The sequence below is a fragment of the Xenopus tropicalis genome, chromosome 1, assembly GCF_000004195.4.
Source record: "Xenopus tropicalis strain Nigerian chromosome 1, UCB_Xtro_10.0, whole genome shotgun sequence".
Classification (NCBI taxonomy): domain Eukaryota; kingdom Metazoa; phylum Chordata; class Amphibia; order Anura; family Pipidae; genus Xenopus; species Xenopus tropicalis.
This window is the reverse complement of record NC_030677.2, coordinates 162,591,698-162,611,541: the sequence shown is the minus strand read 5'-3', so window position 1 is coordinate 162,611,541 and position 19,844 is coordinate 162,591,698. Positions and strand designations below refer to the sequence as shown.

At 36.8% G+C, this 19,844-nt stretch overlaps 1 protein-coding gene across 2 annotated transcripts in view; it reads right to left on the bottom strand.

Annotated features, from left to right (window-relative positions):
• Positions 1 to 19,844, bottom strand: part of ift81 (intraflagellar transport 81) — a 54,077-nt gene that overhangs the window by 13,573 nt on the left and 20,660 nt on the right. For both annotated transcript variants that reach the window (XM_004910512.4, XM_031892673.1), the window contains exons 11-18: positions 18,856 to 19,002; positions 10,302 to 10,451; positions 7,960 to 8,088; positions 6,820 to 6,909; positions 4,747 to 4,833; positions 3,551 to 3,622; positions 3,381 to 3,466; positions 385 to 430 (exon numbers count right to left, since the gene is read on the bottom strand). In XM_004910512.4, the coding sequence (XP_004910569.1) occupies positions 385 to 430; positions 3,381 to 3,466; positions 3,551 to 3,622; positions 4,747 to 4,833; positions 6,820 to 6,909; positions 7,960 to 8,088; positions 10,302 to 10,451; positions 18,856 to 19,002 (807 nt within the window). The remainder of the gene's footprint in view (positions 1 to 384; positions 431 to 3,380; positions 3,467 to 3,550; positions 3,623 to 4,746; positions 4,834 to 6,819; positions 6,910 to 7,959; positions 8,089 to 10,301; positions 10,452 to 18,855; positions 19,003 to 19,844) is intronic.

Sequence of the window (19,844 nt, the reverse complement as noted above, 5' to 3'; positions counted from 1 at the left end):
CAAAGGTCATGACTAAGTAATTGCAACACCTGTTCTGGTTTTTCAGCCTGAGTCCCTGATATTCTACACATCTGCCCTGTTTCAGTCAATGATCAAAAATCAATGGTCCACACAATACTGTATTCAATAGTACACACTGGTTACCCATGAATGAAGTATGTTTAGTCCACATTCAGGGAACTCACATATCCAGCATCCTTTACAAAGGATATGAAAACGGTAGCTTACTGTTCTCACCAGATTACCTGGCAAACAAATGTATAATTTTTCTCCCCTAAATCCTCTTTTAGCAAATCATTTCCATTATTCAAGAAAAAACATTAATTTTGTCTACAAATTTTCCAGTGATGATATAGCTAAGGCTATGCACAAGAACTTTCTTACCTTTCCAAGATTTTCTTGCTCTAAGATATTTCTTGAATACTGTTCCCTATAAGATACAGAAAAGGAATGCTGTAGTAAAGTTACTCAGAGTTGTGCAATACATTATTTCCCTAAAAGGGGTTGTTCACAGTGTCAAACTGGGGTGCCAAGGGCCCACCAGAAAACCTTAGACCTTTAGCCCACTCTTCCCTTCTCTGTTTGCTCACTTTCTTTAATCACTCTTTTTACATACTAATATCTATTACCTTTCCCCCATTTCTTCTGTTTCTTCTCATATAGAATTGAGTAATGGCCATGGTATAGGCATACAAAGCAGATGGTTGGGTGAGCAAGAGGGCCCCTTCACTCCTGGGCCCACTGGGAATTTTCCTTGTATCCTGGTGGGCCAGTCCGACACTGGTTCTTCATCTTTGTGCAACATTCACAAATCTAACAGTTCACATTAATAGAACAATTTTTGCCCTATAGTTAAAAAAATGTGCTGCTAAAGAGATATGCACCTCAGAATCATCCCTCTGCTGATTCTTTATTTCTACACAGACCCTGTGCTGGGGGGGGTCAGTGACCCCTATAAACCATGCAGCTGCTTTTTTAATTCCTTACATGATGTCACATATAGTATTGGCAGCAAACTTAACTCCTATTGGCTGTGTCTCCTGTCAGTCTGACACTGCTTCCTGTGCCTGTGACAGAGTGCTGCAAATCTAACATAACATTAATATCTGTGATATGCCAAGTCTGTTTGCCTATGTCATTATCCAATGACCTTTTAATTTATGCAACTGGTAAGTACACAAGCAACCAATAAATTGGTACAGTAGGAAAAAAGTAAGGGCAAAGCCTGAATGTAATGATGTAAGCATATAGGAAGTGTCTCAGGTTCAAAACAGGCCACTTATCAGAGAGGCAGGAGAAGGACTGATTTAACAGGTATAAAAAGTAGCCTTTTCAGTGGCCTTTTTCTTTTTAAGGAAAATTGATTTTCTGACACACTGACAGCATTGTTGGTGGTTTAATAAGATTTAGACATTGAAGGTGAACAAACCCTTTAATATGGTAAACAATAGGCGAAACACCCATTTGTTAGCATACATAACACTACAAGCTAATATGACAAATTTATACCAGGCTTCCTATTAGTGTGTGATTTTGTAGATATTAAAGCTAATCATTGGGACTACGTGACCATGAAAACATCTGCAGTTCTGCAGAATGGTGGAATGAGGGAAGGATCATGGCTCCCATCCTCTGTTTTATTCTATGGCCGAACAAGGAACCTTAAAGAGGTATGCCACCGATTTTCCTTTTACCTTTTCACACTTTTTTTGTAATTATATATTTGGAAAGTTGTGTAGAATTACATTTTCCTTCATTATAGAAAAAGATTTGATGAAAATCCCCTTTAAGCACTAGTAAGAGTGACAACACCTCACTGATGAGAAAACAAAAAGTCAGAACACTGGACCCCACAGCAAAATAAATTAAGGCACCTCACCATAAACTTTGGGAACAAGATAGTTTAATTAAGATATACATTAAAGTGCTGGTCAGCCAGTCCCCACTGGGTCCCTTATACCTCCTGCACCCCCATATGCGCAGGATTCTGCTTCCTCTATAGTTACAACCCTGAGAGTGAGACTGAGAGTAATTTTAGTGGAAGGTTTAGTGCCAGAGAGTATGATACTGCTGTTTCAGTAGCTCAAACAATTAACCCTGTATGGAAGTTTGGAGCAGCACAGAGGTGTTACTTGACAAATGCATATACACAGCTCGCTGATTACTTGCCTTTAGATACCAGAATCGAAAATTAGATAAGAGAGCACAAAGCTAGGACAGGCTAGGACAATGCGCTATGGTGTTATTTAGATTTCTTTTACTACTATTTATAATTCTGACCTCGGAAAGAATGCTTCATAGATTCTAAAATGTACTAAATTTAGATAACAAAATACACAGTTCACATTTTGTCAGTACCAACATGAGAGATGCCTTTTTATCATGGAAAATGTGAAGTCACTGAAGAGATTATATCAACTTTGAAACAAAATGTTCTCATGTCACTTATTTTTTGCCAAACAATAGATATATGAAACAGATTGTTTTTATTTATAAAAGTTAACTTTTGGTGTTATAGAATGTCCTATTCTTAAAAATGTTACCATTGTGTATTTATAAGTTTTAGATTTTTTCCCCTCCCCCCCTCCCCTTCTGTCTTTTCTAGTTTTCAAATGGAGATCACTGTCCCTGGCAGCCAAAAAATCTATTGCTCTGTAAGGCTACAATTCTATTGTTACTTTTAATAACTTATCTTTCTTTTCATCCTCCAGTCTCTTATTCAAGCCACTGACTGGTTGCTAGGTTTAATTAGACCCTAGCAATCAGATAGCTGTAGAAATTCCAAACTAAATAAAAAAAACTAAACATGATAAATGAAAAATGAATGCAAATAACCCTAGGGTGCCAGTGCCCACATTATTATCCTTTATTCATGTAGCGCCAACATATTTCGCAATGCTTTCCAGAGACTATACATCATTTACATGACCAGAGGTAAATAGTTAAGATAACCACATGGGGTTTTACCTTGACGTGGTATGGCGGCTTGACAATTTTATGATAATAACTGTTTTTGAAAATACAAGCACTTGCATAGATTCTCAAATACTTATGAAACAGGGGGCCGGGAAGGTGCATTGATCAACCCCCTCCCTTTTGTATGCTTGTAGCTAATTTGGCCAGATCAGTCGTGCTTCCATTGTACTTGTCTATTTTACTTAGCTTGAGGTTATTTGGCAGGAAGAACGGCCAAACTTGTATTTGTTTGTAGCTCTTCCACTTCCAACCCTATTAATGGTGGTCTTATGCCTCTGGGCAGTCTCTCTCCTTAAATGCCACAAGCATTAAGTCTGTGAAACCAATGCTTTGGTCTTGGCAGTCTCTCTACTTAGCAAATATTGGTGGAGGATAAGCCTAGACTGGAATCTAACCCTGGGTACCTGATAGCTTTTCTGCGATCCTGTGGGTCAGGAGAAACATAAGCTTTCATTTCATCTGCTGCTCGTTGTATCTGTACTTCAACACTCTAAGGAGGAAAGGGAAAGAATATGAGAGCATATAATAAATAAAAGGTCTCAAGTTAAGACAAAGAGAGCCACACAAGCCTTACCTTCTTCATCAAGTTGATGAGATGATACTGACTCTCTAATTGGCTGCACTCTTCCCTAAGTCCTCGAACTTCCTTTATTATGGAGGGGAAAAAAACTTGAAATTTGTATCAAATATATGATGTTTCACTATTGTAGAAAGGTAAACATGTTAAATTTAAAAATACCCAAGTCTACTTTAATGTTTACTGTGAGTATCAAAATAGTAATTAATCAGTTTTTCCATTTCTCAAATTCAATCTTCAAAAGCTATTTACAAAGTGAAAATGCACTTTGCTAGCACCCCTGGGTGAATATTGACCAGTTTAAATGTAAGTGAATACTGCAGGGATGAAAGAATAACTACTGTTCTACTTCCCAAGATTAAAAGTCGCCCTTCTGATTTATCTGACTTTATAACGTATGTTCTGTTATAAAAGCATTCTCGTAAAATCGAAAACAAAAAACTACCACAGTGCACCTAAATAATAACAACTCAGTCAATGCCAGCATCAATATATTCAGCATCTAAACTGATAAACCAAATTCTTCTCAAGACACTGTAGATGATTGATGAAAATGGATTACATCTGAAATTCTCATCCCTACAGACTAAACAGAGCTACTCTAATTCATGTTCCTCATCTTTTTCTATTCTTATCTACTTCATATACAAACAGATCCCCCTTAACCCTATGGCTACTAAAACCCTTGTGTATATATATTCATCCTATCTATCTTGGCCATACCATCCCTCTATTGGCTGACCTTTATTTTTCCTAAGCATGAACAAACTCCTTTTACATCCTAATGCATTCCATGTCTGTTAAGCAGAAAACAGTTTGAACATGTTGATTAATTCCCCCCAGTATTGTAATCTATTGCACCCATTATCTATCTTTCCATTCACTGGGTTGACTGTAAGCAACTTGGCAAAAGGACATCTTGCTCCCTCTCTCTTGATTCCTAGCATTAAATTAATGTTTTTGCAATGTGTTAGCTCTTGCTTATATGAATTAACACAGAGCATTGTCTTTTGCTTTACAGTTCACATAAAGAAAATAAATGAAGGATAATGTCTACCAGTAAAGTATATTTTCCTATTCATCACAAAATAAGAGGCTGTACTATCACTTCAGAATTTTTGAAAATGATAAGGCTAACTTGAATGCTAAGAATTTGCCCCAGTGAAAAATGATTCATTTTGCCTAGTTTATACCTGCTCTGATTTTGATCGGTTACTCTCTAGGCCGGCAGCACAGCTGTCATATTGAGCTTTCTTGTCATCGTGTTCTTGAGTCAGTTCCTAATGAAAAACAAGCAGAGGTTTGTTTCAAACAGAAGGCTGGTTAAAAGAAATACAAATTTTTGCATTCTGCAGCTTTACTCCTTTAACCTAGACTGAAAATTTTGCTCTGAGAGGAGGTTTTGACCTGTGTACAGGCAGTGATTTTTACAAAATATTAATCCCCATTTGATTAAAGCATTTAACTGATTTTGTAATAAACAAGCCTATAGCATATTTGTATAACATATTTTTGCTCAAAATAGACTGCTCCAACTCCAAGTATATGATTCTAAAAGAGGAAGATTCAAAAGTACTCAACCAATGAGACTCGACCTATCAGATCCTTAGCCATACGTCACTGAACATAAATGATTCATTTATTCATGGTTTTCATGCTTTGTTTTGTTTTTGCTTGATTTTGACTACAAATGGTATTTTTAACACGGGTCAAACTTTTCTCGCAATAATAATTTTTTTTTAAAATAGTTCAAGATTTTTTAGTGCTTTTTCCCCACCTGTGAGATTGTTTTCAAATCAAATACCCTATTTGTCCTATTTGCGTAAGCATTTTTTAATATAGTTTTATTTACAAGAATTTTTTTTACAGCAGAATTGTTGAAAGTATAAAATATGGCCCCAGTAGAGCCAAGTAAAAAAAAAAATCTGGACTTCTGAACTGTTTTCACATGAGAAAAAACTGTCACCTATAATAGTAAAAGTCCAAAAATAAAAAAGAAGGTTTTACTACATCTTGTCTACTTTCACTCAAGGCCACAGCCATCAAATTCAATTTAATAAAAAAAAAACTGAAAATAAAATGGCTGCAATCACATTTCTGCGGCTACTACACTGCGGCTGTGCAAAAGCATCTCCCCTACATCAGAATCGTGTAGAGCAGGGCTGTCCAACTGGCGTCCCTCCTCTGTGTGGCCCCCCACCTGTCTGGCTGCTTTGATGGCTTACCTTTGAGTAAGCTTTAAATGGTATCAGTACTGAGATTAACTGGCTCCCTGCATGGTTCTCACCTCAGATTCAGGCTGTAATCCACCTGTATTGTTTAAAAATGTAATCCCCTGTACTATTCACACCTTTTAGTTTCTGCATTGTTTACCCCCTGCAGTGTTCACACCTCAGACTCAGGCTGTAATCAACCACATTGTTCACCTGTTCACACCTCAGACATTGTAGGTACTGCCTGGTCTATGCTGCCTGTCTGCCAGCGAGCACGTTACATGTCACATCTTCAGATGAATAGAGTCGGCAGGACGGCCAGCGAAAGCGTTACATGTCACATCTTCAGATGAATAGAGTCGGCAGGACTAGCAGGCTGCAGGGTACTTTTACCCCCCCCGTGGACGGACGTATGTCTGTGTCGCACGCGCATGCACTCACCTCCAGCCACGGGGGCGGGGGGGTTGGGTGCGAGCGCCTTATATCTTCAGATCAAGATCGGCAGGACGGACATAAGTGGAGGGAGGTATACTCGAGTATAAGCCGAGGGTTACTTTTTGAGCACATTTTTAGTGCTGAAAAAATCGGCTTGTACTCGAGTATATACGGTATGCTGTTCAGTTCTGGTCTCCAGTGCTAAAACGGGACATGATTGAGTTATTGAGGGTCCAGAGAAGGGCAACTAAGTTGGTAAAGGGTATGGAAAGTCTCAGTTATGAAGAAAGACTGGCCAAGTTGGGTCTGTTTACACTGGAGAAAAGGCGCTTAAGCGGTGACATGATAACTATGTATAAATATATAAGGGGATCATATAAAAACTAGAAGTTAGACAGGTTATATATAGGCATTATGGTTGAACGTGATGGACGTACGTCAACCTAACTTACTATGTAATTATAAAATTAGAATTGTTTGCTTATAATGCAGTCTATGGGAGATGGTCTTTCCGTAATTCGGAACTTTCTGGATAATGGATCCCATACCTGTATACATTCTGAGAACAAACATGTAACTATATACTTATTAGAGGGTATTTACAGTCTTTTCACAGACCTGGCATCTCTGACGTAATGGTCTCAACTCTTTAATAACTGGAGCCAGTCCTGACTTTTTCTCTGCTATCCTGGAATTCAATTTCTTTACCTGTCAGAAAACAAATAAATAGGAAACTTAAAGCAGTTATTACTGAAACAAGGTCTCCTCGATCTATGCTTGTCTTGCTGTAGTCAGATCATTTTTACTGTGTCTTCGTCTGCTGACTATATAGCTGAAGGGTTCTCAGTTGTAAATTGTAATTTTTGTATTATACCATTGTATATGTCCAATTTTATATTAACTGCAGAAAGTCTAATCATTTACCTATTGCTTTATATTCGCCTAGCATCTATAAAAGATTTACTGAGGCTGCTTGCAGTTTTGGTTTTCAGACCATCAGCTCAAGTCACATGCCACGTTACCATTATATTACTATATTTTCTTTACAATGACCAAGTGAGGTGTATAGTCCAGCAGGGGGCTAGTTGCAGCCTGAAATGCTTGGAAATGGAATAATAATAATAATGAAGGGGTTGTTGAGCTTTAAATTAACTTTGTAGACAGAGATATTCTGAGACAATTTGCAAATGATTTTCATTTTTTACTATTTGCAGTAATTTAATTATTTAGATTTTTGTTCAGCAGCTCTCCAGTTTGGAACTTCAGCAGGCTTTTTGGTTGCTAGGGTCCAATTTAAACTAGCAACCAGGCAATCATTTGAAAGAGAGACAAGAATATCAATAAAGGAGGGCCTAAATAAAAAAAGTAAGTAATAAAGAGTAACAACAACAATAAAATTGTAGCCTCACAGAGGAAAAGAGTTTTAGCTGCTGGGATCAGTGACCCCTATTTGAAAGCTGGAAAGAATGAGAAGAGGAAGGCAAATAATTCAAAAACTAATAAATGAAAACCAATTGGAAAGTCTCTAAGAATAGGCCATTCTATAACATACTAAAAGTTAACCTGAAAGTGAACCACCCCTTTAACACAACTGGTAAATACAGAGATGCCACGTTTCTAAAAACATGTTAGTTTCCTGTAATGTTATCTCTTTGTGTGTATGAAGCATAACATTCGATTCTATGGTGCAGTTATTAGCCATAAAACACATGTGTAAGTAGGAAATATAACACATATATTCATGTATTGCAAAATCACCATATCAGAAATGTCATCCAGAGTCCTTCCTTTCATTTCATCCACTTCACTCTTCAACGCTGACACCCTCTCCAATTCCTCCTGCGTGTCACTGTACCCAAGAATACCTTTTTTCTGTTCAATTGCTTGCTGCAAGAAACAAAATACATTCAGAAATCCAGTTTTTGTTAAGTAAATTACATTGAATTTGATTTTTTTCCACCTAAAAGAGAAATGAAACAAATCCCTAATTTCCAAAGAGATGAAATGGATGGAAGGACAGATCATAGTATTCAATCTAACAGTGTAGTTTGGTGTTAAAGGTTTGCTAGATTTGGGTAGTAAAACTAATTTAAAATGGTAAACACAAAAGCTGTAAGTTATTAAACTGTAGAATTTCTGCTTATTTTGTTTGGCTTTACCAAGCAATAACTTCTGACTAATAGTGATGGCCAGGTGTGGATTTGCGAGATTTTTTTTTGCCATCTAAGAATGACCCGCACAACATTTTTGCCATTTCACAAATTTTTCACCATTTTGCGAATCTTTTGAAATATTTGCGAATTATTCAGCGACGAGGGACAAATCCGCTCATCACTTCTGACTGTCTTGCAAACTTCATTTGGAGCAACATCATTAAGAATTGTCACCTTAAAGGAACAGTAACATCAAAAAATTAAAGTGTTTTAAAGTAATTAAAATATAATGTGCTGTTGCTCTGCAAAAAAATTGTGTTTTTGCTACAGAAAAGCTACTGTATATATAAGCTGCTGTTTAGCCATGGGGGCAGCCATTTAAGCTGGAAAAAAGGAGAAAAGGCACAGGTTACATAGCAGATAACTAGTAGATAAGCCCCATATAATGGGGGTTTATCTGTTATTTGCTAAGTAACCTGTGCCTTTTCCCCTTTGAATGGCTGCCCCCATGGCTACACCAGCTTACTTATATAAACTATAGTAGTCTTTCTAAGGCAAACACACCAGTTGTAGCAATACAGGGCAACAGTACATTATATTGTAATTACTTTTATACACTTTCATTTTTTGGTGTTACTGTTCCTTTAATAATAAACCATCTTTTTCTATACAAAAATAAAAAAACTGCAGTCTCAAGAAAATAGCCACAGCCCTTTTCAAAGTTTCTAATCTCAAGAAATATTAAAGGATGTTCCATTTATGGGATTTCTAAACCTAGCACAGTTACTATTCATATTTGCCTGCAGCTCAGACTGGTTGGCAGCTACTGCTGCTCTGTCTTATAGCCAAGAGTTACATTGCAGGTATTCAAATATATATTGCACTGCAGAATTAAAAGTGGGAGTTCCTCTGGGAGTCTGATATGGGATCAGTTATCTGAAAACCTGTTATCCAGACAGTTCTGAATTAAGAGAAGGCCATCTCCCATTTCCTTTTTCTCTGTAATAATGAAATAGTACCTTCTACTTGATTCCAACTAAGATATTAATCCTTACTGGAGGCAGAACACTTCTACTGGGGTTATTTAATGTTTAAATTCTTTTTTAATAGACTTACAGTATGGAGATCCAAATTACAGAAAGACCCCTTATCCAGGAAACCCCAGGTCCTGAGCATTCTGGATAATTGGTCCTATACCTGTAGTTGGAACCCTGTGCATGCTTTTCTAAAGTCACCCAACTGAAGTGCTTTGTTAACCTCACTTTATTTTATTTTTATATTTTGAGGATCAGGATATAGAAAAATAATTTGGTAACAGCTGTAAACTATGCACCAAATAACCGAAAAATAACCTAAATACATAGTGTAGAGGGGCATAAAATTGCAGGTTGTTTTACAGCACTTAATATGATTGGGAATTTCATGTAGTACAGTGCGGTATTCTAAGAGGTGTTTGGCTTCTTTTCAACTTTTGAGTGCCGTACTTTGTCTTATCCGCTCCAAAAGCTACTGCACAACCAATTTCTATGTAAAACACTTTGGCTTTTTATCACACTGCAAAGAGCCCATTTCACTATTAATCCCATCTCTCTAAAATAACACAATTTCATGGCTACAATAAAGCCAAGTGGTGCCTTGCTGCCATAGAAAGAAGTAACATGAAAACTCCATCTGTATTTTCCTCACTGACTTAATGTAATGAACATAATATGTAATCCCAAAGACTAACTACCATTACTAGTAAGTGAAAGTTCTTCAGCATTTTAATTATATATATGTATATATATATATATATATATATATAATAAAGCCTGACATTTCATTTTTCCTTTTTTATGGATCTGCTTTCATGTACAGAAATTCAGTAGCTTCCCCAGAGAGACACATCTGCACTCCATTCCTTGAGAGTAAACAGATGATTATTTAAGGCACAGAGTTTGTCATTACCAGCTGTTGCTGTATATTCTCATGTCGTTGTTTCAAGATCTCCTCTGTCCTCTGCAAGACGCCATTCTCAGCACTAAGTTCTGCCAGCTCCTGTCGTTTTTTCTTATAGACTGAGCTTTTGAATCTCAATTTGCTGACATAATGTTTAAACTGAAAGAACAGGAAAAAAACAGCTTTAAGTGGGACATGCTAATTTCTACTCAGTGCAAACCAAGCCGACATTTATTATGGTTGTTTTGAAACGGTACTTACATTCGGTAACAATATTCTATGCCAACATAAACAAGACAGATCATTTTCTGTACCTAGCATGACCAAGAATTTCATATATTCTTAATATTCTTAATATAGTAGCCAACTGCATACCCATATTTAGACAGGTCTAGATGTAAGCTATGTAGGCCTTTACATACTTATTTTTGGAAGTCTTTTTTAGGATGAGCAAATATTCCAGTAACTCATACAACAAAATGCACTGGAACAAAACAGGTCAGAATGTCTTTATACGGTTGTATTGTGCAGCTTGGTGACCCAATAGCACTGCTAATCGGTAACCCATTGGATGTTGTAGTGCTCCCTAAGTTCCTAAAGTAAGCATTTGAGGTCCATCCAGGAAAAGGTACAAGCAGGTTCCTGTAAACATGTATTTACTGATGGGTGCATTTATGTGCCACGTGCCGAAATACAAAAAGTAGATTAGCAAATTAAGTAAATGTGTTGCACCTCCTAAAATATGAGTTGTTCCCTGGGTATATTTCTGCCGGTAGAAAACTCCCTGTCACCAATCCTGCTGTGTTGAATCTTTGTCACAGAATTATATTACATATAAGGGATCCCTTATCTAGAACCCCATTAGCCAGAAAGTTTTAATTTATGTGAAAGTTATGTCCCATAGTGCCCATTTGAAACAAAAACTTCTAATTTTTAAAAATGATTTCCTTTTCTCTGTAATAATAACACAGTACCTTATACTTGATAGTAACAAAGCTGCATGAATCCATATTTGGGGCCATTACCATCCTATTGGGTTTATTTAATGTTAAAATGATTTTGAGCAGACTAAGTATGTTGATCAAAATTATGGAAAGACCCCTGATCTGGAAAACCAACAGGTCCCACACATTCTGAATAATAGATCCACTACCTGTTTAAGTTACATATGTCATATAAAGAATACTACAGTTCCCAGGCTTTCTCTGCTATATGTTGGTAAGCAATTTCTTGTGTGTGATGCAAGTGATTGCTTATTGGTTCTGGTTCCATTCAGACCCCTGTTTCCCGTTTCTGTGTTTGTTCTTCTCACTCTCTCATGTTCCTGCACTGAGGTGAATAATAGTTTCCTATGTGTATTTCTTATAAATTAAACTTATCAGCATAAAAGGATTGTGTAAAACTACACCCTTCTATGCCAGAATCTGATACCAAGAAACTTTGGTAAGTCATCTTACCCTTGAACCTTAGAAAGTTATAGTTTGGATGGAAACCTAAATTGGTATTTTCAGTACAAAATGCACGTCACTGCTGTCTGACTGAACTGCCATTCGCATCAGTGGCTGCCTAGGGAGCATATGCTTCCATTAGCCAAAGATGTACATTTCTGGATGAAACATCACAGCAGTAATATAAACAGCTGTCAGGATTTATGCTCTAAGCAATAATTTCATGGCTTAAGAGTAATGACACAGGATATCTTTGTAGAATTTACATGAAAATATTTTGTTACATGATATTTGTCTAAAAGTCTTAAATACTGCAAGCATGGAAAAGTTCAATTTATATTAAATAAAACAGGAAAAACTATTCATATCCTCAGTGGTTCTGCCACACACACTAAAATAACAATGAAATGTTACAAATGTTTTGCTGATTAAACTGAGGGGAAAAAAGTGTTTCCTTATGTCCCAATGATCACAAGTTGCATACACGTTGCAGTTTCTTACTGCATTTGTATGAAAATGGCATCACAACATAGGGCACCTGTAATGACATTAGAATGTGATTCACTGAATGCAAATCAATTAACTATGTTGCCACAACCTGCAAAGTGAACCTGGAAGCAACACATTGTCAAGGCATGTTCTGATTCCCTTGTGTTTGTACATCCTATACTTTGCAGTTTATGTGCAATTGCAGGTAATTTATCAGAGAAGGCTGAACTGGGGTTGGTAAAGGACCTTGTAAAAGTGCAAGCACCTTGTTAATAGCACGTAAAGGTGCTGATTCTTGTGTCTGTTTGCGTGTGGTTTCGTATACGAGCCCTAATGTATGGTTACAATATGGATATATGTATGTAAATAAAGTCCTGCAGAGTAAATAGAAATATAAAAAATAAAAAGGAACAATAAAATTGTAGTTTTACAAAGGAATAGTTTCTAATAAATGAAAAAGTTACTAAGAATAGGCCATTCCATAACATACTAAAAGTTAACCTGAAGGTGAACTATCCCTTTATTCAAATAAATATTCCCTTTCACCTTGTAATAAACGGTAACTTGTACTTGATCCTAGCTGTTGCTTGAACTGCATGAATCCATATAGGTGGCAAAACAATCCTGTCTGGTGTTTTTCAATGTTTAAATATTATTAAGTAATAATTATAATAATACTATTGCCTAGGTCATACTACAAGTTAATTTCTACTTGAAATACCCCCACAGTAACAGTTGTTTACAATGAATAGTTCCAGGTCCCTTTTTTCAGTAAGGATATATGATAACAATAAAAAGCTAATATAAAGAAAGAAAACGTTAAAATCAGGGTAATTGCGCGTGATCAATAACTGCCACTTTCTCCCTGCCACCTACTACTAGTGGCATAAATTGTGCAAGTAGCAGAAATAAAAACGTCATGTGTCGTAGCTCTAAAATTGAGAAAGGATATTTAATGTTGGTGAGGTTTGTAGACATGTAACACAAAATTCCACAGTGTCCTAGTATGGAGTAACTGGTATGCACCAGCATGATAATAATGACATTTTGCAGCATGAAAATATCGGAAGTAACTTAGACTCTTGTGATGCAGATCTTGCAACACACACATTGCTTTGTAAACAGTCCATTAAGACTCTTTATACAATTTGTGGCATGTGGGTGCTGTGGTTCAGAAAAGTTTTTACTTTTTTCAGTCACAATGAATTAGTAACATAAAGCTTGCACTCTGGTGCAGTTGCACCCCCCTGCCGTCTCCCCTAGTATTTACTTCACTGCATTTAATGTTTGTAGCTCTACTGTAGCAGAACAGCTCAGACACTTCCAAACCCCACCTGGATCCTTCCAAACTGGCACATATTTTACTGGGGGGGGGGGGGGTTCTACTACTGACAAAAGACCCCAGAGTGTGTTGCTAGAGTTAAAGTTCCATCACATTTGGAATGCCCTTTCAAAAGCTAGTAGTCATATTAATACCAAAATATATTTTACAACCCCACACCTAACCAGAAATGAAGGAGGAATGTCAATGACATGACTCTGAAAAAATGCACAAAACTTATTTAGAAGACTCTGGGCTTATTTCATTTTCACTGCTAAGTGCCACCACCACCAAACAAAACAAAAATCAGTATTTGACCCCTGTGCAATTAAATTGTGGGTTCACATGGTGGGTTCTGTGAAACATTTCTGTGTGTGACCTTTTTGAGGGGCTGATCATGATCATCTGTACAAGTATCCTTCAAAAACACTGTACTTGGTACAGGTATGGCATCCATTAACGGGAAACCAGTTATCCAGAAAGTTCAGAATTACAGGAAGGTCATCTCCCATAGACTCTATTTAAATCAAATAACTAAAACATTTTAAAACTTATTTCCTTTTTCTCTGTAATAATAAAACAGTACATTGTACTTGATCTCAACTAAGATATTTTGAATCCTTATTGGTAGCAAAATAATTCTTTTGGGTTTAATTCATGTTTAAATTATTTTTTAGTATATTTAAAATATGGAGATCCAAACTACAGAAAGATCCCTTATCTGGAAAACCCAAGGTCCCAAGCATTCTGTATAATAGATCATAGGATCTATTATCCAGAACTGGTACTGGTACCTGTACTGGTATTTATTTTAAATTCTGCTTGTAAATGCAGCCTTCATTCTAGGCATGTAGAGGGTTGTTAGGTTTCCATAGGCTGATGATATTGATAACATGGATCCTTCAACCTAAAAGGAGCTTCTGCTTGTCCCACGCCTGCAATGAAATCTAAATACTGCAGTGTGCAGGAGGTTTGGGAAGGTAAAGGTGTCATATATGACATTGGAATATAACCACTTTCACATATCTATTTATCTGTCTGCAAATGTTACAGATGTCCTTTTGCAAAAGCAACTTAGTTGAAGTTAGCCTTTAGTTAGAAAAACACATTTCTCTAGTGGGTAAATATATGTCAAAGGAAATAAATCACTTGCAACCAAATTTATGATCAAATGTAAGAAAACATGAGTTATTAAATCATTATTTTCTGCTACTTGTGACTATAACTAACAGCAAACATTGCATAAGTAATTTAAAACCTTGAACTAACTGGAATAACTCTATGTACTATTAAAAGTGCCCTGGGCAGCGTGCCTAAAATTAAATCTAACCTCTTCATCTAACATCCTCTACCATGCTGAAGCCAACTGGTTTTTTTTGTTTTTGTTTTTTTTTAAAGCTTGTTATACTCCAGAACTATTTTGGAAGTCAACTGCCATAAACATTTTTGAGGAAAGGACAAATGTTAAAAATGTCTGAATGTGCTCTATGCAGGCTAGCCTTTCCTTGGCAGCAGTATGAACTTGACACTGAAAGATAAATGTCAGAATAATGGCTGATCATCAGCATCTAATTTAATAAAATGGGTTGAAGGACTACAGCAGCACTGTTAGCTAATGGTATAAATGCAAGTGGGTACGAGCCAATGTTCATGCCTGCATTCATCCACAGAGACTGAATGTCCTGTGTGCTTGTGTTAATACTCTCAAATAAAATGTGTTAATGCTATGCAATTTAATAAACTTCCCACAAGTTATGTGATTAATGGGTGGGGTCAAAACGAGGGGTAGGCAGAATAGGCATTTGCCTAGGACTCAACAGTGTGGGGGGCCCTAGTCACATACCTCCCCCTTGGGCCCTGTGCACTATCCCCAAGCTGCTCGCTCCCCACCACCCACTTGTCACTCCCCACTGCATTTTTTGTTATTGGTAGCTTTCATACTACTCAGCAGCTTATTAAAGTATATTTACCAGGTAAGCCCCTTCCAAAAATACATATAGTTTTAATACATTTTCATATTTGCATGTTTGTTCTTTTGCCCAAGATTTGTGATTTGTTTGCGCTAAAACTCAATTTTTCGTTGTAAAAAAATTACATTTTTGCTATTTATTATGCGGCAAAACCGTAAAAACCAGAAATGTACAAATAAGCCATCTAAAATCTGTTGAGGTCATGTAGAAGTCAATGTGAGTTGTCCTAGGCAGATTGTTTCAATCTGTATTTATGTTGATAAATCTGCCTCCACAATGTTCATGGATTTTTTAATTGTCATTATTTATTCACAGTATACAGTACCAGCAAATTACACACAAGCAGAGGTATTTAAAAGAAAACTATACCCCCAAACAATGTAATTCTCTATAAAATATATTGCATAAACAAGCTCATATGTAAAAACCTTTTCATATAAATATACATTTTTAATACAGATAGTATGTGCTATTGGGTACTCCTAAATAGAAAATTGCCACTTAAGGGCCACCTCCTAGAATCATAGGATTCACAGAGCACACAAACAAGCCAAGGCACACATACATGCTAGGTCCCATCAGCCAATTAATGGACAGAGTTCTGCCTTTTACTCCCACACTACTTCCTGTTACAGTTACAGCTGCATTATTTCCTGTCAGGTGATCTCTGAGGGAGCACACAGACCAGCACAAAATAATGGATCAAGGGAAAGGATGTAAATGGGCAATATTTACTGATTGATATATATATTTCAGTTTGGCAAGATTCTTTAATAGGTCACTTAACATTATTTAAACCAGTGTTTTTCAACCTTTTTTGGGCAAAGGCACACTTGTTTCATGAAAAAAATCACGAGGCACACCACCATTAGAAAATGTTAAAAAATTTAACTCTGTGCCCAGCAGCAGTGCCCCCCTAGTACATTGGTGCCCAGCAGCAGTGCCCCCCTAGTACATTGGTGCCAAGAGCAGTGCCCCCCTAGTACATTGGTGCCCAGCAGCAGTGCCCCCCTAGTACATTGGTGCCAAGAGTAGTGCCCCCCTAGTACATTGGTGCCCTGCCTACGGCACACCAGGAACAGTGGTTGAAAAACGCTGATTTAAACTATTTCATTCTGTATAGTTTTCCTTTAATAAATGAGGATTACATAGCATTAAGCATTTTGTATATTAAAGATCCAGTAACACCAAAGAGAGAAAACATGTTGCAAACATTTATAGATTATTTATGTCTATTATTTATGTCTGTTTTTTCATGGAAGCAACAGTAAAAGTCAAGTTAAACTACAATCATTGTTGTTAATAAAGTTTCAATATAAAAAAATGGCACAGCAGATAGGATCCCTAAGGTGGCCATACCTTGTTTATGCAATATATTTTTACCTACCTTGTTTGACCTACATTGTTTGGGGGTATAGTTTTCCTTTAGGGCAGTGGCACACGTGGAGATTAGTCGCTACAATTTCCCGAAGTCACCTGATGTTTCCTTGAGAAGCAACTTCATGCGACTTCAGGAAATCGTAGCGTCGCGTATGCCAATCCCACTGGCGATTTACATTCTTGCTGGTGGGATGTCATTGCGGGGAGATTAGTCGCCCACAGTAACAAAGATTTGTCGAGGGGGGAGTAATTTCCCCGTGTGCCACTGCCATTTTTGATCAATAGATTGAGGTATCATATGAATGGCTTACTGCACAAAGGTCAGGTTTGCGGAAGTTTATCAGTGGTGCCTACCCTAGTTAGCAATATCTGTAACAACGGATCAGGCTAAGTAACTGGGCCAGTTTCCATTTCTTTTAATCTACTTTTTGTGCCTTCAGAAATACTGGTATCCGCTTATTTAACCCCACTCTTGATGTCAGCCACGTTTCTAAGGCAAGGAAAAATCCCCATGTGTCCTTGGGAATATAAATTTAGAGAGATGGGACTGTTCCTTTTCTACTGTCATTATATGCTGCACTTACTAGGAGATAAATCTATTGTTCTTGGAGACTGTGCACTTACTGACAGAGATCGGTAGTGTATTCCTGGAAACAATTTAGAGAATCTGTGAACAGCCACACTTTGAAATGAGAGCTGCAACACATTGCATGGGTTCAAGCCATTATATTTCAGGTCAGTTGCTATACTTTTCTCATCCAATACATTTCATCACTGTGAAAGACTATCCTACCTAAAAAATCTCAACTGTTATTGATTGCGGTGGCAAAGGTAAGCATTTATATTAAATTGCCTATCATTTCTTTTTTGAATTATGACATAAAAATGTTCCTGTTTAAAACATAAATTATTGTTTATTGTACATTTGTGCTAAAAATAAATCAACACATCACAGTATGATTTATATATATGATCTCTATGAAGTTTGCGCTGTGTTGCAATTTGGAAAGTGTGAAGAGGAGCAAAGAAATAATGTGACAGGATACAGGGGCTTGGGATTACAGAAATATGCTTTAGAAAGATGCCTACAATTTCACTAGCATTCCCTTACACCGTACGTTCTCACGCACACAACTGTACATATCTATAGACTTTTAAGGAAGTGCATATAGGACTGTGTCAGGGACCTGTATATTAAGATGCCTTTTAGTTTTGAGCCCTTTCCTAATTTTATACCCTTCCTCCTACAGCCTGCTTTCCTGCCTGGTTGCTTCTAGCACATAACTGTTCCAAATAAACCCATTATGTAGGGCCAGAGAAATGCCATATTAAACAGAAGCAATCTAAAATGAGGCCATAGTCAAATCATAAAAAGCAGCATGTAAGTCATGAGTCAGGGTAAATGGTTAAACCATGAGTTTGCACATAAACACATACAGAAAAGCCATGAAGCCATATTATAAAATGGCAACATATTATCAGCAGTGATGACCTCCATACAAATGTAATGCCCCAGAACAATGCAGGAAAGCAAAAGATATGAAGGCAAAAGGTGTGAGTGTTGCAACATGCCCTCACTGACTGCACCCAATAAAGAATGACATTTGACCCTTTCAGGAATAGGGGCCACATTCTGACTACTTGAACAGTGTGTTTGTGTTTAGCTGTCAAGTCTGCTTTGTGTTAGCATGACAATACTGTATATTAACATCAGTACTGCAATTTTTGGACCTTTAACTGTTTAAACCACAGCAAATAAGTGTCCCCCACAAATCTCACCCTAACTTTAAAAGGCTAACTAATTTCAATATGGATTCAATCAACATAGGTATAAACCCTACATTTGAACCTGATATTTAAATATATATATTATATATATATGTATATAATGTTTCCATGATAATGAAATTAATTCCAGATCCATACAAATTACACTTAAATAAGTTCCTTTTTACCTCATCTCCTCTTAGTACTTCAGATCCATCAATATCTCGAGCCTGACTGGATTTTTGTGCTATTTCTCTCTCTAAGTTGGCAATCTCTTCTTTTGCCTCCTGTAATTCCTCAGCTTTGGTTTCTTTCTTTCGTGCTATAATAGCAGCCTATGAAAACAAAAACACAACATATATACTGACAATTAAAAAATGATTTTAGAGAAGTGCTGCATAATATAAAAAACATTGCTGATATTCAAATAAGCATTTAAGTCTGTACATACCTGCTATGCAAATACCTCCCAACATTTGGAAAATGCAAATAGGGACAAAAACTAATGCTGCAGCAACATTTTTTTGACTGCGCCCATTGCGATCACAGTCCCACAAAATTTGGCAGGTTATTTAAAGTTGGTAGTTGAAGGAACTCCAAGCACACCGGACAGCGGAGTTTTCTAAAAAAACGGTCTTTATTATTCCATTTGAAATCAAGGTGCCTTTTTTCGTTTATTTAAAGCTAAACACATTTCTGGGGATTTTGAGGACTTGTTTTATGTGTTATTATGGTTTTGCTAAAAAAGCTGAAATTGCCCTTAAAGCTGCAAGCCTCAGTTCACCCAAGAGACCTGTGTAGCTTATTAGTTACAATTGTATCTCAGTGCAGGGGGGCTTGTTAACTTTCTGCCAAAAGCCCAAGTATGAAGTAAGTATCCTAGTTAATCAAGGATGCTCACTTTTGTGCTAAACTAGTGTTTTGCCTTCACACATGTGGTAAACTATTCATTTAGACTACTGCTTCTGATATAAAACATACAGAAATAGTCAGTCTCTTTACAAATAAACCACATTTTAATGCAGCATTAAACACTACAGTACTCTATAGCAACATCCTCTAATACTGTTATTATTTTGCCATTTTAACCTTCAATATACAATTGTTTCTATGCCATCATTATAAACAGTCTCTGTATATTATATATATATTTTTCCCCCCTAAAACTTTTAGTGCC